This window comes from Ctenocephalides felis, unplaced genomic scaffold, assembly GCF_003426905.1.
Source record: "Ctenocephalides felis isolate EL2017-DRISC unplaced genomic scaffold, ASM342690v1 CF-g0.4_SCAFFOLD_01886, whole genome shotgun sequence".
Lineage (NCBI taxonomy): Eukaryota > Metazoa > Arthropoda > Insecta > Siphonaptera > Pulicidae > Ctenocephalides > Ctenocephalides felis.
Genome location: NW_020538040.1, coordinates 28,099,499 through 28,125,646, shown reverse-complemented (window position 1 = coordinate 28,125,646; position 26,148 = coordinate 28,099,499). Strand labels below are relative to the sequence as shown.

The 26,148-nt window shown below is 29.0% G+C and overlaps 3 protein-coding genes across 8 annotated transcripts in view; 1 reads left to right on the top strand and 2 right to left on the bottom strand.

Moving 5' to 3' along the window:
• The first annotated feature begins 495 nt into the window (after positions 1–495).
• Positions 496–26,148, top strand: part of LOC113376919 (E3 ubiquitin-protein ligase ZNF598-like) — a 58,216-nt gene continuing 32,563 nt past the window's right edge. For 2 of the 6 annotated variants that reach the window (XM_026617023.1, XM_026617021.1), the window contains exon 1: positions 549–644. The gene's annotated coding sequence lies outside the window, so the exon portion shown is untranslated. Of the gene's footprint in view, positions 645–3,802; positions 3,910–26,148 lie in introns of those variants that run through there. The other 4 variants (XM_026617019.1, XM_026617025.1, XM_026617022.1 and 1 more) reach the window with 4 other exon arrangements.
• LOC113376921 (nucleolar protein 12) lies at positions 5,144–6,589 on the bottom strand. Its single transcript, XM_026617026.1, has 3 exons — positions 6,453–6,589; positions 6,177–6,384; positions 5,144–5,690 (listed from the first exon to the last, which is right to left on the bottom strand). The coding sequence occupies exons 1-3, from the start codon at positions 6,521–6,523 to the stop codon at positions 5,295–5,297; spliced, it is 675 nt and encodes a 224-aa protein (XP_026472811.1). The 5' UTR covers positions 6,524–6,589; the 3' UTR covers positions 5,144–5,294.
• LOC113374826 (alkyldihydroxyacetonephosphate synthase) overlaps positions 12,484–26,148 on the bottom strand; it is a gene marked incomplete at its 5' end in the record, with an annotated part of 31,944 nt that continues 18,279 nt past the window's right edge. Inside the window, 2 exons of the mRNA XM_026614790.1 lie at positions 12,484–12,734; positions 19,567–19,672. Of these exons, the coding sequence (XP_026470575.1) occupies positions 12,484–12,734; positions 19,567–19,672 (357 nt within the window). The remainder of the gene's footprint in view (positions 12,735–19,566; positions 19,673–26,148) is intronic.

Here is a 26,148-nt window from a genome sequence, read left to right as displayed (position 1 = left end):
TCTAGAAATCGATTGTACAACATCGATTGCAGGAAGTTTTGTCAATATGGGCTCATGTAAATCCAATTGTGATAAAGTTTATGATTATCAAAAATATATTTTTGTAATTAATGTTTGGCTGTTAAACCTATGCTGCAATTTGTTAACATTTCTTTTTTATTTTTAGAGCTAACTATTGATACTTTTATTCTTTATGCCTTAATGTTTTTTATATAAAGTTGCGTGAATTCATATAGCAAAATTATTTTTTAGCTTCTTGTTGGTAGGCGTGGTTTATCGCGGTGAGCCAATCTAAAAAACTAATTTAAATAAAAAATTTTGTTTTCTGCGAATTTAATTTCACATCATTCGTATTCAACTAATAATAAAATAGCTAAAGCGTTTTAACTTTAAAAATAAGATTCAAAATTTTGATATATTTTGAATGAAAATCTAAGAGCGCCATCTTCTGAGTTTTCACTGCAGTTATTGTTAATTCCGGTTAAATCAAATACCCATATAAATATGGCACAGTGTTTTGCCTAAAGTTTTGTTTTGCACTAGTAATAAGTATTGCAGTGAATGATTTCGTGTGTTTCTTCAACTTCTTGTGTGTTTAGTATTTCGACGTTTAGAGATTCGACAGATCCTAATATATTAAAAAAGTGAGTAGTTTTATTACATTATTATATATTTATTTTATCAAAACCATGTTTCATTGATATTTGCTAGCTGACGATAAACCTAACCCCATTATGCACCGTAACAGAAGATACTAATTAAAATATATCCAATATGATTATTTTATAAAATATGATTAGTCAGTTTGTTCTATAAATACTGTGCAAAATTTATTATTTTCTGTTTGTTAATCGATTTCTTTATATTAATATCTCTGTTTTTGCCATTGACTGTTACTGCATTTGGCAGTTGTTGAATTCTTGTTTATATCTAATAGATACATGCTTTATAAACCTAAAAGGATCTAACGTAAAGTATGAGAAATTATTATCACGATTGCCACAGGATGTTCTGTGAATAATTTTATTAATAAAATCAATTGTTTATTATGAACAAGAACGTATATTTCATGTTGTCTTTAGCATACATGAATTTATGAACACATCGTATTCTAATATTGTCTAGGGTCTTTAGCGAGGTTAGGAGTACTTGGAGGCACGAAAAAATGAGAATTTTCAGTATTTTTTTTGTTATTAAACGATGTTTTTTTTTACAAAAATATTAATACGGCATTATTATACAATGTTTTGACTTGAAGTAACAAAAATTTTAGAAAAAAATAATAAATATTCCCAAAGTTATAGCTGTTTTTGTTAACCCTGTTTCAAAAAACGGTCCTGGCGGTGACCATCATAACTCCTTAGAGATTCATCTAAAATCAATCAAATAAAAAAAATATAATAGTTTTATAAATAGATAATCCTGGGCCTGATCGAAGATTTTCTTTTTTTTGCAAAAAATAACAAAATGGCAGCATCAGAAAAAAATTTTCTAGATTTTTGGGTGAAAAATCAACAGTTCATTGGTCTTAAAAAATAGAAATTTTTAAAAAAATAAAAATCCTTCGATGAGGCCCGAGTTTATTATGTATTCTAAAAGCTGTATAAATTTCATTAAAATTTACTAAGCGGTTTTTGAGTTACAGTGGTCACCGGTTCAGAAAACATAGTTTTGAGAAAAACGCGTTTAAAGTTTCACATTGGATTTACGTACAGAAATTCGAATTATTGAATTACTTAAACCGAGTCATCTATTTCTGGGCCATATAATAGTTCATCAGTCATTGTTCAAGTTTCCAAAACTCCCATTCGCTGTTGCCTACGAAGCATTCTGGCCCCCCGAACGTTCGCGTTGACGTTCCAATTTTTCAGCATACCAATGGGAATTATACCCACAATTAGGTCCTAGGGTATCCATAATCAATAATAATGATTATGTATATGTATTCAGCAATTTGTACGATAGTAGAACTAGTATTCACGGTTTTTAGGCATATTTTTTAAACTAGTTTGTTGAAGCTTTTAATTTTTTTTGATTATGGATTCAATCTTGAACTACACATTTTGAAAGTAATTTATCATTGCTGAGATCGTCGTAAATCGGTTTAAAAGCTTTTAAAACATCAGGAGATGAGAAAGAAAAATCTTGAGTATAGGTATCGAGCTCTCCACTTGCGTCAACGCGCTGGTAAAAGTCCAATAACTCAAAAAGTAATCATCGGATCAACTTGGAATTTTCAGAGAACTTTTGCAAGATATTACACTTAATGAAAATGCAAAAAAATAAAAATCGATTTTTCAAAAATTCCAAGTACCCCTAACCCTCGTGAGCCATAAAGGAGGGGGGGGGGGTTTGACAAAAAATAGGTATACTTGATTTTTTGAATGAGAAAATAATTTGTTATGCGCAATTACATTTTAATGAATACACATAAAATATTAAACATAGTTATAACATTTTAATGTCATATCTAAATATGGACGAAAATCTGATATTTATGTTCAACTGATTGATAGTCTAGACTTAACTTAAGTTGAATAATTTCAGTATTTGCTTTAAATGATTTAATATTTCAATATTTAATAGAAATAATGTCAATGACTCTCATATATGATTTATTATATAAGGCTGATTTGATATGGATTTATTTTCATTTTTTGGGAATGTGAAAAGCATGCTTTCCACATTTTTAACTTCCATAGAGTAGTTATATGGGCCGAAAATCGAAAATGAAAATTTTCACATTTCTCGACGTTTTGAAGGTTTCTGAACATTTTGGCATACCTCAGGAAAAAATGGATGTGTGTGTGTTTTGTATGTCCGCATTTTTTTGTCGACGTTTTCGGGCGCACGGATAAACCGATTTGAATGGTTCAAGAAACATTCGATTTCTATTGATAGGGAGATGTGCTGATTAGTTTTTGGCAAAGGTAGGTTCAGCCGTTACGGAGATACGGAGCAAAGAGTGCAGAAAATACAAATCGAGTTTTTGAGAGAACGGAGTATCCGATTTGAATCATCTAAAAAACTTTCAATTTGTAATGATAGGGAGTTGTGCTGATTAGTTTTTGGCAAAGGCAGGTCCAGCCATTTCAAAGATACAGAGCTAAATGTGCAAAAATTGCAGTTTTTGAGAAAACTAAGCGTCCGATTTGAATGATTCAAAGAACTTTCTGCTTGTTTCAACGAAATAATTGCTCTTGAAAAAAAATTTTGTTCCAAATTTTTTAAAAAAATTTTTTTTTCAAAAAAAATTTTTTTTTGTATATCTAAAATAATCCAGATTTTAATTGTAATTCTAACTTAAGTTCTATTATACTTTAAACAAATATTTTGAACTTCGTCTAATATTTATATTAGAATTATATAAACTGAATTACAAAGTTACAATATTTATAATAATCTATTTGAAAACATTTAATATTCCTCGAACATTTCGTTACGGTACGGGAAGTTCCAGCAATTTGCCTTAAGGCACGATGCCATACACCTTTTTCTTATATTTTAGTAGAAGTGGTTTATTATCGCGGTAAGCATGGCCAATTTAAAAAATCAATTTTTTTATTTATTATATTTAGTATCTCTGATAAAAATATTCGTTTTCCGTAAATTTTCAGTATCAATTAATTAGGTAATAAAACAGCTAAAGCTTTTTGACTTTCAAAATAAGATTCAAAATTTTGTTTTATTTCAAGTGAAAATATAAGAGTGCCATCTCATGAGTTTTCACTAACGTTATGGTATTGCGTTAATACCGGTAAATACAAATATCGATATAAATATTAAATTGTTTTCTTTTGTACAGAAAGGTTTCGTTAAAACAGTAAATGATTTCGTGTATTTTTATCGTTCTTGTGTGTTTAATAATTCGACATTTAGAGATTCGACAGATCCTAATATAATAGAAGAGTGAGTAGTTTTATTACATTATTATATATTTATTATATCAAAACCATGTTTCATTGATATTTGTTGTTAGCTGACGATAACCTAACCCCATTATACACCACATGAGAAGATACTTATTGTAATTAAAATATATTCAATATGATTATTTTATTAAACATGCTTAATCAGTTTTTTTTATAAATACCGTGCAAAATTTATTACTTTCTGTTTTTGGATTGATTTCTTTATATCATTTTTTATACTTTTTATACTTGGTTCATTGACTGTTACCGCTATAGGCAGCCTAGACAATATAATAATAAATATAATAAATGATAGGCAGTTGCTAAATTTATTTTATTTCCTAGCTGGAAAGAGGAAAGAAAACGGGTATCTGGTTTATATCTAATAGCAAAATACTATATAAACATAAAATGATCTATATCAAAGTAAAACATGAGAAATTGTAATCATGATTGCCACGGGTTGTCTGTTTACTCAATATGTTACTTGTAGATGTTCGATCAATGTCATTCGAATGAACTTAATCATTATGTTTATTATGAACAATGAAACTACTTCGGTATATTCTATTTTATCTTTATGGTGATTGGAATAGTCTTGCTTATAATTAGTATTAGAAATTAGAGTAATTGAGTGCTCTTGAATATGAATCTTCATTATCTATTGTAGGAAGATCATATAGACAATAAAATGAACTGCAGATACAACTACTAACAATAATTGGTATACAAAATCTACTAATAAGTGGTAGATTAAAAATTAGATTACTATGAGAATTAAAATGCAATTTACAATGCCCTGCAACATTTTAATTAATCCACATAGAATCTTAAACATAGTAGTTAATATTTTTGTTGTCCTATCTATATATGGAATTTCCTTCCTCATATACAACTGATTGAAAATCTTGTACTAACTTTTATATTGAGTATTTTCTGTATTTTCAAGTATTCAATATTCAATTAAAATAATGTCTAACAATGATTCACTTGTATGATTAATTAATGGCATTACATTGAAACTGAGGTTGCTTCGATATAAATTTAGTTCCTTTGGTATGTGGAAAATATTTTCTACTTTTATAATTTATTTGTATAAATATAATTTTTTTAAATTGTATTTTATATAAATTAGAGTATAGTTTGATAAATAATCATGACATAACAAAGTTAGTAATGAGAAGTTAGCAGAATTGTTAAGATATTGTTTTAATTATCAATTATGTGTACAAATTTATTTTTCTTTTCTTATATACTAAATATTTCATACAAAATAAACAGTTAACAAATTTTCCTTTCAAAATTATTATTCCTTGACCATTCTCTTTCCTTGGAAGGATTTAATACAAAATATACAGTTAATAAATCTGGCTTTCGAATTTATTATTCATTGACCATTCTCTTCCCTCTATGTTTAGCTCGTTTGCTGTGCAGTTTCATTCTCTGGTTTTTCATTTTGGAAGATTTTTTCTTATTTTTCTGCCTTTCTAGTTTATTCTTGAGCTGAAATGCTTTACTCTTTTGGACAGTTTTAGTAGCTTTTTTCCGAATTTCCCTCTTTATATCCTTCTTTGTAGTCAAAGTAACATTCTTAGGTTCAATTGATTTTTGGATGGGCTTAGGTTTAGATTTTAGTTCCATTCCTGGCACCTCTTCTGGAGTTTCTTCTTCATCTTCATCTTTGCTTTCTTCATCATCATCATTATTTTCATATCGTGGGAAATTAGATCCAATCCAATTATTACTCTTAGCTATCTTGTCAACTGATAATTCAACAACCTGCAAAAGTAATAAATGATCCATAAATTGATAAATGGGTTCAAATTTACAGAAGTCTTATCAGCAATATTTATATTTTGACTTGAATAATACGATTTATGTCTGATTTATACTGATAGGTATTGCTTTTCACAAAGTGGCCACATTTAACACTTAACGGACGTTTCCTTAGTTTTACGTGTTTCAGTTCTAACCACCTAGGACAGACCATGCAGATCTATGTCTTTTTTATAAATGTTTAGTTAGTTGCAATAAGGCTTTTTTATGTTACCTTTTTCTTCCTCATACTATTATTTATAGTACAACCTGAAAACTGGCTAGAAACTATGTTAGGCAGAACAGAATTAACCTGTCCATTAAGTGTTAAGAGTGTGGCTCAGCTAGCCAAATTGTTTATTATTCTTATAGTTCTTTTTTATCATTTGTATTCATTTAGTGATCAATAAGTAAATAGGTTGATGATAAGAATTAAATATTAAGCTATACCTTCACAGAAACATCTTCAGTTTCATATTCTTTCTCGAGCAATTCTTCTAGTTCTGGAATAGGCCTATGCGAAACAACTAATTTCTTGTAAGACTCTCTTGCTTCCTGTTTTAGTCTTTTTCTTTCATCTTTTAATAGTTGTTGTAATTCTTCTTGAGCTTTCTTTTTTCGCTGTAACTTTCTTTTATGAAATCCTTGTAAAAACTCTCTGAAATAACATAAGTCTGAATAAAATGTTTACCGGTAGATTTTTGCTAATTTGATACAGAAACTTACCTGCGTTTTTCTTCGTTAAAAACTAAATTTACTTTTCGTCTAGGTTTTCCAGTTTTCTTGTCCTTAGCCATTTTAGTTCGAGTGCTCGAGCATTTTACTTACAAATTTTCAACTCAAATGTGACATAAACATAACCTTAAAATAGCTCAATGCGTTTACACGTGTTAAGTTGGCAACGAATGTAGAAACAGAAACATTTGAAAAAAAAAACAGTTTAATTTGAAATTTGTTATTTTAAAATAAATATAGATACAGTAGAATCCTCTTAAGACGATCAGGCTTGATAGATTTCCTGCATAATACATCAGTATATGCAGCTTTCTAAAATATGTTTTCCGGATGAGACCTGTTTTTAGCTCGATTCCTGGAAAATCGTCTTAACGGCGTGTAATATTTACTAGTATAATATTATTTTATTTAGGACAAAACATGGTTTTTGCTATGCGACTAGTATGGTTTTCATTTCACTTTTCTTGTAAGTTGAATGTTTAATTTCTTTATTTCTTTAACATATTATATCACAGTAAAAGTAAATGTAAACTAGTTGTGTATGGCATCGTGCCGTAAGGCAAATTGCTGGAACTTCCCGTACCGTAACGAAATGTTCGAGGAATATTACATGTTTTGAAATAGATTATTATAAATATTGTAACATTGTCTAATATTTCTAAGAATTGTATAAATAGAATTACGAAGTTGAAATTATTTGTTTAAAGTATATTAGAACTTTGGTCAGAGTTAAAATTAAAATCTGAACTATTTTTGATATACAAAACCATTTTTTTTAAAGGAAATTTTGAAATAAAAAAAGATTTTTTTTCCAAAAGCAATTATTTTGTCAAAACAAGCAGAAAGTTTTTATGAATCATTCAAATCGGATACTTAGTTCTCTCTAAAACTGCCATTTTTTGCACAATTAGCTCGGTATCTCCAAAACGGCTGGACCTGCGCCTGCCAAAAACTAAACACCACTTTTCCTAATTTGTACTAATTAGTATAATATGTTTTTGGATCATTCAAATCGGATACTCTATTCTCTCAAAACCTCGATTACTATTTTCTGCACTCTTTGCTCCGTATCACCATAACGGCTGGACCTGCCTTTGCTAAAAACTAATCAGCACATCTCCTTATCAATAGGAATCGTTTTTTTTTGTGAACCATTCAAATCGGTTGATCCGTGCTCCCGAAAACGTGGACGAAAATTTGTATCCATACATTTTTTTCCACACGCATCTATTTTTAACTTCCCGTAGGGTAAGTTATAGTAATCGCAAAAAAATCGAAAATGAAAATTTTTGCATTTCTCGACGTTTCAAAACCTTCTGAACATTTTGGCATACCTTAGAAAAAATGGATGTATGTGTGTGTGTGTGTGTGTGTGTGTGTGTGTATGTATGTATGTATGTATGTATGTGTGTGTATGTATGTGCGGATACAAATTTTCGTCGACGATTTCGGGAACACGGATCAACCGATTTGAATAATTCAAAAAACATTCGATTCGTATTGATAAGGAGACGTGCTGATTAGTTTTTGGCAAAGGCAGGTCTAGCCGTTCCGAAGATACGGGGCAAAAAGTGCCAAGAACGGTACCTCCGTTTTCAAGAGAACGGAGCGTCCGATTTGAATAATTCAAAAAACATTTTACTTGTACTGACAAGATGTAGAATTGATCAAATTTTCATGGAGGCAGGTCTAGCGGTTTCGGAGATCTAATGAAAAAAGTAAAAAATAATGCCATTCGGCGGTTAAAAATTATCATTAGACATATGCACATCAAATTATCAGATATTTTATAGAGATTTTAACAATAAGTATATTTTTTTTTACATTTTTATGGGTTCCGTACCAATGCTTATGCGTTAGACGGCGGCGCGGCGCTTACGCGCTTTGACATTTCGTCTCTATGCAGTTCAAGCAGTGCGATTGCTTTGAAAAAAAGTTCAGAATTTCCAAAATATGTCAAAATGAAGAAAACATTTTTTTCAAAAAAATTTTTTGTATCCAAAAAAAAAATTTTTTTTCAAAAAAAAATTTTTTTTTTCATATAATTTTTTTTTCAAAAAAAGTAATTTTTTGTCAAATTTGTAGTTTCTCAAATCTATCTTTTTTAATTAAATTTTTTTCAAAAATGTTAATCGTTTTTAAAAAAATAATAATTTTTGGTACGGGAAGTTCCAGCAATTTGCCTTAAGGCACGATGCCCTAATTGCCTTAAGACAGAATTCCACTTACAGCTAGTTTTTCTGAGGTATGCCAAAATGTTCAGAAACCTTCAAAACGTGAAGATATGCAAAAATTTTCATTTTCGATTTTTGGCCCATTATTATAACTACTGGAAGTTAATAACATCTCAAATTCTGAATTATCTTGGTTGTACTTCTGTTATTGATGAAACATTAAGAATAACTACACGAATGTAATAATAAATGGTTTTATTACATATAAAATACATAAGTATATAAAAGTTTGTATAATCTTATAAATTCAGAAAACCAAACACTAAATGATTTCTGATTATTAAATAATAATTTCTATCTTGATTAGGTCGAAGGTTCGTTTTGTAATACAAAATTTCTGATAAATTATAAAACATTTACCAAAACATTTTCTAACACCAAAACTATTACTAAATTATACCATGCATTTCTTTCCCTATGAATATTTTCAAATTTTCGTTACTATATATTAATTTATATATTTATAGTGTAAAAGATTTTTTTCGTACCCTACGTATATATATTTAATGTCTTTTGATTGCTGAGCCCGGCGTTTTTAAAACAATACATAAAATGATCTGAAAATGATGGGAATGACTGGTAACTTAGAAGACTTACATTTATTAACATTGAGCAAATATTTATAACAAAAAATGAATATTAATATATAAGTAAAATATTATAAATTGCGAATTAAATTACCTTTGAAGTTGGTTTAAATTTTTGGTTTGTTTATTGGCTATCTAATTATCTTATTGTTAGAGAATTTTGATAATAATTATTATTAGCTTTGGATAATAATTATTATAATAATTTTTATTTTATTACGATATAGTTTCCATCCCAGTTAGGAAAATGGGCGCCAGTCGGGCAATTATGAATGGAAATTTTGCTTTCGAATAAAAAAACATTTCATTGGATCTTAAATAATTATCAAGTTATATACTGTTTTTTTATACTCAATTATTTAAATTTATATACTCAATAAGTTAAGCATTTGAGTTACAATTTTCATAAAATACTTAGCTTTCACACATATTGAAAAATATTCATTGCAGAATTTGTGACCTTACTCAAAATAACATAATTTACTGCCGCATTCACGGTAAACGATAAAACAACTGTTGAACTATATACTAAGTATATAATTATAATAAAATGACATAATAGCATAGAAAAATATAACAATAATATTAAAAAATTATGGCTTTTTCGTGACTAATTCAAGACCAATGTATAAAATAAACCAACAAATTATAACTAAACACAATCAATGATACACAATTATTGTACCCATCGTAAATAAAACTTATCCTATTTTGCTGCCGCTTTAAAAATATCAGGTAAATATTGTACTAGATATATATTAATTATTAATTTATATTAATTTTAAAATACATGCTAGACTGGTATCGCATTATATTTTTTTACAAGTATTTCAACCTATAATATTTTTGGTTAGTTATTGTTCTACATATTGTCAACCGAAAAATGTACCTACATTTTGTTTGTACTTAACTGGAATTGATAAGTGCAAATTAAATGTTATTAAAAACTCATGTTGGTAATAGTTTTTTTTTGTTGTACTTGGGAACAAATATTTTTGTTTTTGGTATGCGCTTTTGATATAAATTTTTTATGCTGCAAATATATTTGTTATTTAACAGTTTTTAATTCTTGAAAGGAATAAATTCATATACGAGTAGATTAAGATAGTTTTCTACACTCATGAAACAAATTGAACTTTTTGTTTCTTACTTTTATTTAAAGTTATTTTACAATTGTATAAGGAGTTGTTTTTTTATTTTAATATTTTTCATTAATGTTATCGAAAAAGTCCGGAGCGAAGAAATTGATGTCCATGAGTGTTGATTACTTATTCATAATTTATTATCTAATCATGTTACATGGATTTCAAAAACCTATTTTATCTTTTGCATAAAATTTGTTTCTAATTTAGAATGCTGGCAAAATTAAAAAAAATATTTTGCTATAAGAATTTTTATACACTGTCTTTATCTGTTTTACTGATGACCATTTTTACATTGTGTACAAAAATTGCGTCATTCGATTTGAAAAATCATTATTTTTTATTCACAAATGTTTTGATATCCTTATCTAACATAGCGAAATTTTCGAATAGCTAATAAACAAACTGTACAAAAGACTATAAAATATACCGAAGCTGTGAATTTTTTCGACTCTTATAATATTTCATAAGTGTTGTGCCAATATTTTTTATCGAAACGCTAAAATAAAGCCAATTTTACTTCTTTAGTTCCGGAACGCGTTCTTATCCAAAAAAGAAGATTTTAGATGAAAATCTGTACGTTTGTCGCTATTTTTCTTAGCATCACTGTAATAAGCTAATAAAGTTTAAAACATCTACCAATACTGGAAACCAACATCTGGGAATTTTAGTTCACAACAAATCTGTAATAAAGTTATTAGCCTTGTCGTGAGCCCATTTGGGTAGGGCAATAAACTATGCCAGGGATGAGTAACGTACGGTCTGTGGGCCGCTTTCAGTTCGCCAAAAATTAGAAAAAACAGCAATTCTTTTTAATTTTTTTTCAATACATCAGCTAATTCTTGTTATCAGAAATTATTTTTAGTTCCGGAACACCAAGTCGACAACACCACTGGTCATAATGCGTTGTTAAGCAATTTTCCGATCATGTTTTCTTTAAGGGGTACAACTAGCGTAACCGCCTAAAAAATGTGATTTTTGGGAATTTACATTATTAAAATTTTTCAAAATTTTAGGAATATATTTATACATGTTTTAAGAATACATAGCAAAATTTTTGAAGAAAAAAATTAAATATTTTTTAAGTTATCGTCGATATCCAACGGCGCGACAAAAAAAAGGCCCTTCACTGCTGCAGTGATTCCGGACTTCTACGTGGATAAAATTAAAAAAAAAAATTCTCGTTAAACTAGATAATATTGTCTATAAAATGAACTACGATAAAGAAAAAAATGAAAAATTGGCAAAATGACGGCGTTTTTTAAAAAAAAGTCGAATTTTACCCAAAATTTTGGTCGTTTTTGGACTGCCAAAATTCTATTTTTGATCCGATCAAAAAATCGATAGTTTATTTTACGGAGAACTATATATAGAACATGTAAAAAAAAATTGATTGTAATCGGAACATTTGTTTTTGAGTAATCGCTGCAGCAAATTCAGAAAATGCTGTTTCGAAAAAAACGCGTTTAAAGATTAAATGATCGTTATACTATATACTATATATATGTTCTTTAAATGGCTGTGACTCAAAAACTATTTAAGATATCGATTTAAAATTTTGGTATGTTATTTTTGAAGGTATAACCTATCGAAATATGGAAAAATTGAAAATTCGATTTTTGAAAATTTCACACTAGTTGTGCCCCTTAATAAATTTTGCTACAGCTTGATTTTGGAATGCGAAAGTTATTTTTTTTTTTAAAAAATCATATAGATGACTATTAATTTGTTTTGCATTTATTTATTTTTATTAATCTACGACGGTATACGTTACGTTACATAGGTTCTATTGACGATAAGTTTTATTTTACCGTGAAGATCCAGGTGTATTATTTGGCAACAAGTTTTATTTAGATACAATACGTAACCGTGAGACTTTACTTTACTTAACCTTGATAAATTTATCCCTAAATTTGATGCAAGTTGGCGGATGAATAGCAATAATTCGGTTTCAATAGCGAATATAATGATAATTTTAAACTTCCAATATTTCCTATATTATGAAATCAATACAAAATTCGGCGTGGTAACTACATATTATCTAACACGAACCGACCCATCAAAGTTTGCTCGACAAGTGGTTAGATTGTGAAGGCAGTAGGTTTCCACAAGCAAATACATTTTTGGGGTCTAATTGACGTTTCGTAGCATTGTAGAGGTCCACTCCCACAGCGGAGACGCTCTGCGGGTACCAACGGCTGCGCAGCTTGCCTACGCCGTGGTGGTGGGAGAGTGACCCTCCGGACGCCAGTATTTCGTCCCTGGCACGCGCCTCTAACTCCTCGTAGGCTTCCACTGGGTTGTCCAGACCTGTATAACAAATAGGACATCTGGTTAGTTCAATATTGAAACTAGTGGTGCATGGCATCGTGACTTCAGGCAAATTGCCGGAACTTTCCGTACCAAAAATTAAATTTTTAAAAATATGCAAAAAGAAAATTCTAACTTTAGAAAAATGAGATTTTTGAGAATTTTGGAATTTTTGAAAAAAAATATTTTTATTGAAAAATTTGATTTTTTTTGTATTCTGAAATATTTTGGAACTTGTTTTCAAAGCACTCGCGCTGTATTGGCTGCATAGAGACGGAACATAACGGATAAACCTTTGTACGGAACCCATTGTAATGTAAACTAGCTGTAAGTGAAATTCTGTCTTAAGGCAATTAGGGCATCGTGGCATAAGCGCCGCGTCGCCGTCTAACGCGTAAACATTGGTACGGAACCCATAGGAATGTAAACAAAATTATACTTATTGTTAAAATCTTTATAAAATATCTGATAATTTGATGTGGATATGTCTAATGTTTATCTTTGACCGCCAAATGGCTCATTTTTTACTTTTTCCTCCATATCTCCAAAATCGTTGGACCTGTCTTTCCAAAAATTTGAACAGTTCTTCATTTAGTCAATATAAATAAATTGTTTTTTAAATTATTCAAATCGGAGGCTCCGTTCTCTTAAAAACTGAGTTACCGTTTTTGGCACTTTTTGTCCCATATCTTCGGAACGGCTAGACCTGCCTTCGCCAAAAACTAATCAGCACGTCTCCTTATCAATACAAATCGAATGTTTTTTAAATTATTCAAATCGCTTCATCTGTGTTCCCGAAATCGTCGACGAAAATTTGTTACACACACATACATCCATTTTTTCTAAGATATGCCAAAATGTTCAGAAACTTTGAAACGTAAAGATATATAAAAATTTTCATTTTCGATTTTTTTGCGATTACTATAAATTGTCCTACGGGAAGTAGATATTTCTGTGGCCATTATTTTTGGGCCAGGAAATATGTACAAATTGCAATGAAGAAAATTGTTATATAATAATGGACCCTCCTTTATAAATGATTTTATAGGATTGTACATTGCTAATCTATTTTGTAAGAAAACTAACAAAATTGCACAAGATAAATTTGTCAGATTTTTTAATATTGAACCGTAATTTAAAATAACGAAATCAATTTCAATTATTCTCTGTATAAGCATGACATTAAGTTTGACAATTATGATTTTGAAAATTCAAAAACCGTTCGAAAAATATTGGTTGGGAATCGTGCTAATTAGTTTTTGGTAAAGATTGGCCGGGCCGTTTTCTTGTAATAAAGTTTAAAAAAAAATCGACGATTTTTATTATTATTTTTTGACGGTAGATACCATAGTCTTCTAGATCATACTAAAATTTTACAGCCCTGCGACAAGCTTTAAAAGCTCGTTTAGCTTTAAAAATTCGTCAGTTTGCAAAAATTAGTATCGTACTTTTGGCATTTGTCAAAATTAGACCTTCGATCGACGTTTTCCCAGAAACGCCTGAACCGATTTCAGAAATTGAAAAGTCATTTGATGTATCTCAATGAGGACTATCGTTTGTCAGTTATGTGAGACGATCTGCCAAACCGCGTCTTTGTAATTTGAAAAAAAGTGTTAAACTTTTCGTCCACATTTAAGCTCAAACTACCAAGTCGATTTTAAAAAATCAAAAACTGTTTGAAAGATTAGTTGGGAATGATACTGATTAGTTTTAGGGGAAAATCTACCGAGCCGTTTTCTTGTAATTGTTGAAAAAAGATTTAAGCCGATTTTTATGGAACTTTTTTGGCGATATATATCATGGTCTTATAGAACTTACTGAAATATTACGGCCTTACGACAAGTAGTATAATTTAAAAAAATTATCAAAGTTTGAGAAAATGAGTAGTTTTTTTGACATTTGTTAATATTACAATTAGAGGATTTACTTGGTATAACGATAGTAGTATTCGGTCTTAATGAACATACTAAACCATTAAAGTCCTGCGGAAACTGATTCAATTATATAAATTGTTGATTTTTAATACTCCGAGTTAACGTGTTCGTTCGTTTTCAATTATGTGTAATAGATCCACTCGGAATACTTTTAATCGCTCATAAATTAATTTGTGTATTGTTTAAGTTTGTGTAACTTGCCTCAAGGCAAAATACCAATACCAACTAGTTTATATAGTAATTTTCACACCTGTCCTGAAATGGACAACAAGTACAACTGTAGTCTTACTTAGAAAAAAAGACACGGAAAATACTAAATCTTTTGACTATTGTCAGAGATTTATAAAATTGACTTATGGGAAAATATGTATTTTTTACGTATAACAATTTACCCAGTTAAATACTACAATATACCAATTACAGTTTTAATTCAGTAAGTTTTGATATTTAATTACTAATTATTCAGTGATTCAAAACGTTTTAATAAATATAAAGTTTTTATCTACGAGACAAATGATATTTTAATTATCTGCAATATAAATAAATGGTTTACGTAGTTGCTGCATTCAATCGACATATTAAGCTATTAATTATGTATACATTACACTATTTTTTGAGAAACGTGCGGTCAATTTAAATCTCATAAAAACGAAGAAAACAATTAAATGTATGAAAACATTTGAATATTACAAACTATTATCATTAACTAACGTTTTTATTATTAATTTGTATTTCATAACATCTGGTCAAAGACGACGATGGGTTACTTTTTATAGGCAGTAAAATGAAGTCAAAAACAAATATACTTTTTATAGCGCGTGAAACATCTAATAAATAATCTAATCTACTTTGAATATTGCTTTGTTTGAAATGTTATTCGTGATAGACGATGGATCACTTTTATTAAATGGTTTAAAGTAGAGAAGAAATAAAATCAATTTATAACTGAATATTTGCTGGTAATCACTAATTTATAACAAAATAAATTTAATTATGAATAATCGCAATTATAACTATTGGGCTTGGCATTGTGCCTTAAGGAAAATTGCTGGAACTTCTCGTTGGAATTTTGGAAACATTTGAAAAATTTGAATATTGAAAAAAAAAATGTTTGTTTGAAAATATTGCTTCGACTTGGAAGTTTTTTGAAAACTAAAACTAAATCTTTTTTTTTTTTTTTGAAAATTTTTAAATTTCTTGGAAGTTTTTGATACCGATTCAAATTACAAAATATTTGATTTTCGACCGCCAATTGGCATTTTTTTAAACTTTTTTTTGGATCTCCGAAATTGCAGGACCTGCCTATGCAAAATCTTAATCAATTCTTCATTAAGTCAATACAAGTGGAAAGTTTTTTGAATCATTCAAATCGAATGCTCTCTTATCTCACAAAATGGCAATTAACATTTTCTGCACTCTTTGCTCCGTATCTCCGAAACTGCTTCACCAACTTTTGCCTACGACTAATCAGCACCTCTCCTTATCAATAGGAATCGAATGCTTCTCGAGCAATTCGAATTGGTTGAACGGAGCTCCCAAAAAAGTCGACGAAAGATTGAATCCACACATACATGCATACACACAAATTCATTTATTCTAAGGTATACCAAAATGTTCAGAAACCTTAAAGACGTAAAGATATGCAAAAAATTTCGATTTCGATTTTTGGACGATTGCTATAACTTTTACCCTACGGGAAGTTAAATATAACTAAATACATATATAGACATATATACATATATGCAACGAGGTCTGTATGTATGTATGTAAATATAAAATAAAGAAAATCTCTGAAAAACTTTAACCCTTTCCACTCGCATGCCGTCGCTCCGGCGACATAATACGTATTACTTGGAAATTCAATTACATATGTTAATTTGATTCTTCAATTTTGTGCGAACTTCTCATAGGAAAAGTTCGAAAAAAATATAGATTTTTTTTACACTTTAAAATGATTAATGAAATAATCAATTACAAATGCTGCTAAAAATCCTGTATATGTATTTTAATAACGTGTAAATAAAATTTTTACCTTATTTTCTATCGATTACATCGTAAAATTAGGTGAAAAGTGATGTACAAACGTCTTTAAAAAAAGCATATATATCTTGCCTTGCACAGCTTAATAATATAATTAATTGCGGCCGCTATGGGGCAAGAGTGTCCAAAAATGGTTGTCTACTGCTGATTCTGTATGTACATAGTATTGAATATTAAATATTGATAGCATTAAAAAATGTCACATTGCATCGTAAACTGACGAAAGACGCATAACCGGATCATAAATCGATTTGTATTGCATCAAGCAATGCTCAATGTTCTAGTGATCTAGTGCAATTTACCTTCGAAGTCACACGGCTGATATGCAACATCTGTTACCACGAGATACAGGGATGGCAACAAAGAAAATGATTATTTTTAAAATAATTGTCAACATAAGAATATCGAGTTTTATAAAATCAGAATGTTTTATGTTTATTGTTTTTAGTCATCTCTTAAAAGTACATAAGCAAAAATTATGTTGCAGGGGAAAATATAAAAGATCAGAAAGTATCGATTCAATTAAGAATTCAGTTAATTTTTTTTTTTTTTTTTTTTTTTCAATTCAGTTGATTAATGATATATGAGCGAAATATAGAGAATCGCAAGCAAAGACAAGGGTTTTGATGGCATAGAACAAAATTTTGGTAAATTTTAATAATTATCAGAAAGAGTATAGTAGTTGGCTTAACAATCTCTCTTTGGGCAGAACAATTATTAAAATTATTTTTATTAATATTATATGAAATTAGTGAATGCTTAGTTAAACTTGAATTCCTCTGAAATACGTATTTTCAATTTATTCATAGGTAATTAATAATACATTTTTTTGTGGGATCTTAGATTTTAACACAGTGGTTTCCAATTTTTTTGCTCCGCGCCTCCCCGCTCTAATAGAAAAAAATTGTTGTACCCCCCTTAATTTTTCCAATTTAATTTAATTTTGTAAATATTGATATTATCAGACTACAAATTATTATGTATTCTGTAAAAATATGCATAAAAACTAATTATTTTTTGTTTATTTTTCAATATCGTTCCGAAAATATTGGGTTATTTTCGATAGTATTCTGGAAACAGATATATGCGCCCCATAGGTTGGAAATCTCTGTTTTAACAGAATCATGAAAATTATGTATATATATATATATATATATATTTATTTATTTATTTATTTATTGACCCTTTCCACTCGCGAATTGCGAGATTTATATGAATTTTCGGCGTCCGAGTCGAAAGAGTTAAAGAACTGTTTATTCTTACACTTACACTTCTTAAACTATGAGTCGCGACCCCTCATTTTATAACATCACGTCTAAATTTTTTCACAACGAATTCTAAAACTATATATTGATATATATATATATATATATATATATATATATATATATGCATGTTGTTTTCTAACAAAAATTATATAAAAATCATAATTTCTCTTTCTTTAATATTTGGGTTCTTTTTTATTCTTTTATAATGGGGTCGTCATGAAATTTGCAATCATGAATGGGGTCGCGAATGACAAAAGTTTTGAAAACCCTGATTCAATGTCCAAAATGCAACGAGATCTTTTTACTTTCTTCCAAACTAAAACATGCCCCTTTCTTGGTATCTCGTCAATGTGCAAACCATAAAACAATTTTTGCTGTGGACCTTCCTATATGTATGACCACATCTGTGCGACAGAATTTCATTACAACCATTTAGCAAGTGGAGTGAAGTCAAAATTTTGAAATATTCTTAAATAATTTTTTTTACAAGTAGTGCTTTTGACAAAAAATGAGTGATATGGATTTATAGATCATTATTGCAGGTAATTTTTGCTTCACAATTTCTTAGATTTTTATACGTATTTTTTTCTTTTTGAAAAAAAGGCACATATGATCCATTCCTTCATAAGTTTTTTTTAATATTCTGTAATCATCATTGTTAATATTGTTTTTCATAAAAAAAAAAATTGGCATGAAAACTTTATGATGGTGCGTATTTAGTTGCGAAACATAGTAAAATAGCATCTACAAAAAACTAATTGTTTCTAATTTATAGAATTGTTGGGGAAAGAAACATATATCAGTTTATTGAAAATTTCAGGGTTTATCTATTATATATATATAATTTTTTATTCATTTAAATTTATTATTTATTTAGAATAACAATTTCGTGAAGCGTTACATGATAATTTATTAAAATAATATTAAATATTCTTAAAGAGTAATAAATTTCTTTTCAAGAACAAACATAATTAGCAAATAATTACACATTGGTGAATTAGTTCATTTCATATTTAACTAAAACTGATGTTAGAATATTATAAAATTTCTGTCATAATCAATTTTTACCTATAAAATGAGTATATTTTTGGAACAAACTGTCGGGTCTCCGGGTTTCTTTACATTTATTTTATTTCTTATAACAAATTCACTATTTTTGAATCATTATCATCATTATGGACGAATTTCTATAAAAAAGCTATTTTAGTCTTTATGTATCGAACTTTCTTAAAATGAGTCTTCAAAAAGCATATACTTAAGCGTCAATGCAGTGTTTAAAAAAAAATAAGAATCAACTAATAATAAAATTATATTTAATTAGTAATTATAAATTTTTACTACATCCTTTGGAAAGCATTTAATATGAAACGAGTTACCGTTACCGATACCAATGATATGATCCTCGTATATAAAAGTTCCATATAATTTTTATCATTGCCCATCCCTATAAAGTCTCCATTAGGTATTGGCGCAAAGTAACGTAATGTAATAGAGATTTAAAAGCTTTTGTAAACTTGAAGGTATTTATGTAATGGCATTGTATAATAGTGATAATTTATTTGGTTAATAGAAATGCGATATGATACTGACCTTTGTGATTGAAAGCGAAGTAGAAATACACGCAGGCACCTGAATCGTATGTCTGCGTGACTCGGCAAGAGATCATCATATGCGTGATGCCTAAATTTGAACATTCCTGAAAAGTGTTAAAATTAAATTATTTTAAAAGTAATAAAATTTGACAATATGATTTATAATGATATTAATTGGTGATAGATTACAGGTAACTGTTTCTGTTTTTATTAAATAATTGTGTTTGTATGCCTTTCTTTAAACTTAATGAACAGACGCCCCTACTCACTACATACACAATCTTTTTTTTTAATTTGTTTTATTTCTTTAATAACTTTCCGTAGAGTAAGTTATAGTAATCGCAAAAAAATGAAAATAAAAGTTTTTGCATATCTTTACGTTTCAGACGTTTCTGAACATTTTGACATACATTAGAAAAAATGAATGTGTGTGTGTGTGCGTGTGTGCAGATATAAATTTTCGTCGACGATTTGGGGAATACGGATCAACCGATTTGAATAATTCAAAAAACATTTCACCTGTATTGACAAAATGAAGAACTGATTAATTTTTTAAGAAGGCTGGTCTAGCGGTTTCGGAGATCGAGTAAAATTAGTAAAAAAAATGCCATTGATGATCATAGAGATTTTTATAATAAGTATGTCTTTTTACATTTCTATGGCACCTGTATCATTGTTTATCCGTAAGACTGCGACGCGGCGCTTTGATATTTCATCTCTACGCAGCTAAAGCAGCGGGATTGCTTTGATGAGAAGTTAAAAATTTTCAAAACATCTCCAAAATAAAAAAATAAAAAATTTTAAGTCAATTTCTTCCAAAAATTTCAAAATTCTCAAAAATCTAATTTTTTCAAAGTTTAAAAAAGTTCTTTTTTAAAAATTTCAAGCTTTGTTATGGGTACGATGCAATACATCACTATTTTTTTTTCTTCATATTTTAACAGCAATCATAACCTTACGTCCTATAAGCTGTTGGGCTGACTTTTCCTTATATCGTACTTTTAGGTGGTAACCCAAGGGTTGATCCTTCCATACTTGATTACATACTTTATTATTAGAATTTATCTAACAGGGCTGCAGCATTGCCCGGAGAAAGGACTATTTCCACTTGGAAACATATTTAAGATCTATTTTCCCAAGTGAAAATTGATATCGATACTGGGTTGTTCTTGACGCGAATTTAACCCGTGATCCACCCCTACATTTTTTTCCCGAATTTTTTCTCAAAATCACAATTTTTGTTCATGAAACAGAACTTGTAAGGCTATAAAAAACTCATAAAGTAGAAGTTTTTTTTGTCAACGAAAGATTTTCCAGATTTCCAAACCTTTGATACAAATTCGACTAATCGAGGTGAACGGAATTGAGAGAAAATCGATACAATGTTATTATTCAGAGATTTTTTTCGTTCAGGAGCATTACTCGCTTTTAGAGCTCTCTACGTTTTACGTTTTTTAATTCAATTATCTCTACCCTTACGTTTTTTAATTCAATTATGAGGACAATTATTTTTGGTGTCACGATTATTATAAAAACATTTATTTGACAAAAACATTTGTATGCTGATTGTAGATACAAAATACATATTTACAGTATGCCTGAAAACATATTTACATTATCAAAGATTTCACTACTTGCATAAGCAACGGTTAATCAAATATTGTTATTAATGACGTTACAATTATGTGTAACTACATATGTATATATATATATATATATATATATATATATATATATATATATATATATTTATATATATATATATATATATATAATATACATATGTAGATATATAATAAGTCAGGTATGGTCAACCTTTTAATTTCTTTTAATTTTACTTAGCGGACGTCTGCCTTTTCCAAAATATAAAGATCTAAGACTAGGATGATTTCATTTTTCTGTATTGAAATTTTTTTGACTTAAAATATAAATTTTATATAACGAATGATAACGAAATATAACGTATAATGGGCCATGTAAACTGTGCAAAAATATTTGGATAACTAGACCAATAAACAATAAAGGTTTAAAATGTATTAAATATTTAAAATTGATAATTTAGTATTAATGAATAAAAATACAGAAATTTAAGCGATATTTTGTAGAGAATGCTAAATAAAATATTATCGAGTAAAATAAAATCATTATATAAAGGATACTCTCTGGATTCATGATAAATATTTTGTTCATTTAAAATTAAATAAATTTAAAAGGATATACCTCTCTGCACTTCAAATTTTTTGTTAAAAACGGGGATATCGATTTAAATTATAAAAATTATAGTACATCATAAAAATTTTATTTACTTGAAGGGATAGTAAATTAATATTCATAAGATAAGATAGACTCATAGGTTTATATGACATAACAAATTATAAATTAATACAACATAATTGGCACCTGTGAGCTTTAAACTCATTATGCGATCGAAATAGAAATTTGATTTGTGCTTTCAGTCATTCATCTGTGTTTCATTGTGTGAAACATGATTAATTATCTATTGATGTTTAAACGAAATGACTCATCATTTATACTAATTGTAAGTTACGAGAATTTTATAAATCTTAATCGTATGTTCATAATGGATTAACCTGCCGTCTATACATTTCATATATTGTAATTCGAATCCAAACATTGAGTATCTCAAAAAGTTCCAAAAGTTTCCTGACTCTTCAGGAAGCGATATTAGATTTTGAATTATTTTGTGGTAATAAACGGTAGTCTTATAACGATTAGTATACCACTTATATATTATTTTTTTATCGGAGTTTTTAGTAGAAATGGCAAGACAAAATTCATAAATCATTTAGAAACACACAATATATTCCATATATTACTAAAAATTGTATTGGCTGCATAACCTGCGATTTGTTTTGAATCTAGAAAGTATTTAAACTAGATCATATCGCAACGTTATAAAAAAAATTACTGCATAATTCAAAGGTAATATGTAACGTACTAGAAATTTCTGGGAATTCTCCATCAATTATAATTGATAAGTAATTATTCATTACAACTGTTTATTAGTTTAGTATTTATTAATTTACTTTTTGTTTCGATATATTCTGGTTTATGATAATTAAAATTAAATCTCTATTAACGGTGTGTGTGTTTATAGATTCGCTTGAGTTATTTTTTCATGACAAGACCAGTATTTTTTAAGCGGTTTGGACAATATATTGCGTATATTGGGTTGTTGTTTTAGCTATTAATCACTTTCTTGCGCACATTAGTCAAGGACAAATTTACACACACTTGGTTTTCATATTATACAGAAAAATGTGGTCTTTGCTAAAATGATTTCTAATAAAATAAAAATAGCGGTATTATGGTAATTCTTACGTGACTCATTTTTATATACGTTGTGAGATCTAAACAAAAAATGATGAAATATTTCTTATTGGTAATTAAATCTACAGTACATGCAATTGCTTCTCGGATAGGAGAATCTAGCAAAAGTCGGTCCAGCCGTTTTGGAGATACGGAGCAAAGAGTGCAGAAAATATAAATCCAGTTTTTGAGAGAACTTTGGAATTTAAATAATCTAAAAAACATTCAATTCGTAATGACGGCGAGAAGTGGTGATTAGATTTTGGCAAAGGCAGGTCTAGCCGTTTAGGAGATACCGAGCTAAATGTGCAAAAAAGTGGCAGTTTTTGAGAGAACTAAGCATCCGATTTGAATGATTTAAAAAACTTTCTGCTTGTGTTGACAAAAAGATTGTTTTTTGGAAAATAATTAATTTCAAATGTTTTATTAACTTCCCGTAGGGCAAGTTATAGTAATCGCAAAAAAATCGAAAATGAAAATTTTTATATATCTTTACGTCTCAAAACCTTCTGAACATTTTGACATAACTTAGAATGCCTTAAAATGTACATCCATTTTTGTGTGTGTGTGTGTTCTGATACAAATTTTCGTCGACGATTTCGGGAACACAAATGAAGCGATTTGAATAATACAAAAAACATTCGATTCGTATTGATAAAGAGACGTGTTGATTAGTTTTTGGCGAAGGCAGGTTTAGCCGTTCCGAAGATATGGGGCAAAAAGTGCTAAAAACGGTAACTCAATTTTTAAGAGAACGGAGCGTCCGATTTGAATAATTCAAAAAACATTTCACTTGTATTAACAAGATGAAGAACTGATCATGATTTTCATGAAGGCAGGTCTAGCGGTTTCGGAGATCTAGTAAAAAAAGTAAAAAAAAGCCATTTGGCGGTCAAAAATGATCATTAGACATATGCACATCAAATTATCAGATATTTTGTAGAGATTTTAACACTAAGTGTAAATTTTGTTTACATTCCTATGGGTTCCGTACCAATGTTTATCCGTCTCTATGAAGTTAAAGCAGTACGGTTGCTTTGAAAAAATGTTCTGAATTTCCAAAATATTTGAAAATAAATTTTTCTTCAAAAAATTTTTTTTTTCAAAAAAAAGTAAATTTTTGTCAAAAATCTAATTTTTTCAGAGTAATTTTTTTTCAAAAATGTTAATCTTTTAAAAAAAATTAGTTTTTGGTACGGGAAGGTCCAGCAATTTGCCTCGAGGCACGATGCCATACAATACTAGTTTTAATTTGAGTTTGAAGCTTTAAACAATAACCTTATACCCAAACCCTAGTAATCCTAGCAGTTATCAAGCGCCTTAATTTTTTTTCCGGAATTTTACTGGAATGCACAACTAATTATGTATCATTGATGATGTGATGTCAGTAGGATGAGTTAAACATCTTCAACCCGTTTACTATATCTTTAAAATGGATTTTTGGCAAGCAATTCCGGACCTCTGACAGTTAATGCGTTCCGCCGGAAGAGTTTGGTGTGAATTAGAAAGCTGATATACAACATCTGGGCATGTCATAGATTTTTGGGAACTTTGATAAATCGTTGGCCCGCTAGAATTCACTTTCAATTTCTGCGGAACGCGAACTGCCCAACGCAGCGTCCTAGGTCACGGATGGAGAAATTATATGCACGCACCTTGCTTTTTTACGTCTTCAATAAAATTCATCGAAAGTGTCATCCGACGATCATCTTATCATGTGACGACTTCGCATAGATTTATTTATTTTCTCTTTTTATAATTTTATAACTATGATGTCCGTGGCGATTACATAGTTTATTTATGTTTTTTATCTTTCTATTCGCTACTTCTGAGGTGGCAATTTACGAGCTAGCATATTTAATTCGCGACTCTTCATAAAAACTTTTATAATGTATGAGTGTTACTTCATTAAAACTCCGGAGTAAAATTTTTTAGCAGCGGTGATTAAAGCCCAACTAATTCTGTTGCAAATTTACTGCAAGGTAGTAATAAGTTCTGCCTGATAACGGTGATATTTGAAATAGTTTACTAATAAAATCACCAATGACTCATTTTAGAGATCATAATCGTCAGTTTTTGTTATTTACGTATTTGATTAGTCTGAATGAAGAATTGTACGTTTAAACTGCGTTCTAAAATGTTTATTGTACGAGGAAGTTCTCTTCCTGATCAAAATGATTTGAACAGAGTTCAATTTTTACTTCCCGTAGGGGTAAGTTATAGTAATGAGCCAAAAATCGAAAATGAAATTTTTTGCAAATCTTCTGAACAGAGGTTACTGAAACATGAGGCATACCGCAATTTTTCGCCCACGTTTCCGGGTGCACGTATCAACCGATTTGAATAGTTCAAAAAACATCCGATTCCTATTGATAGGGAGGTGTGCTGCTTAGTTTTTGGCAAAGGCAGGCCCAGCCGTTACGGAGATAAGGAGCCAAGAGTGCAAAAAATAGAAATCGAGTTTTTGAGAGAACGGAGTATCCGATTTGAATGATCCAAAAAACATTCAATTTGTAATGATTGGGAGAAGTGGTGATTAGTTTTTGGCAAAGGCAGGTTCAGCCATTACAGATACATGTTTTTGAGAGAACTAAGCATCCGATTTGAATTATTCAAAAAACTTTTTGCTTGTGTTCACAAAACAATGGTTTTTTGAAAAAAAGTTTTTTTTTAATAAAAAATTTTTTTTGTATATCGAAAATAATTCAGATTTTAATTTTAATTCTTGCTAAAGTTCTAAAGCTCACTTATATACTTTAAATAAATAATTTTAACTGAATTTTTGCAATTCAGTTCATATAATTTTTATAAATATTAGACAATGTTACAGTATTTATGATAATCTATTTAAAAACATTTAATATTTCTCGAACATTTCGTTACAGTACGGTTAGTTCCAGCAATTTGCCTTAAGGCACGAGGCCATACACCACTAGTTTCTATTTTAGTTCATTTATAAAATCACGAATGTCTGATTTTCATAGATCAAAATCATCAATTTTACTACTTAGGCCAAGATGATGAATTAGCCAAGAATAAGAGTTTTTTGTAAAAGGAAGCTCTTTCTTATCAAAATGATTTGAACTGAATTCATTTTTTTATTTTTTTGGTATCTTACTGGATTATATATTTTGAATATAGAAGATAGAAGGTTTATTAGATTACTTATTAAATTAAGGGACAATTAAGTTAAGTATTACAATTATAATTAATTAAAATATATTTCGAATTGGCTGATTAAAATATATAG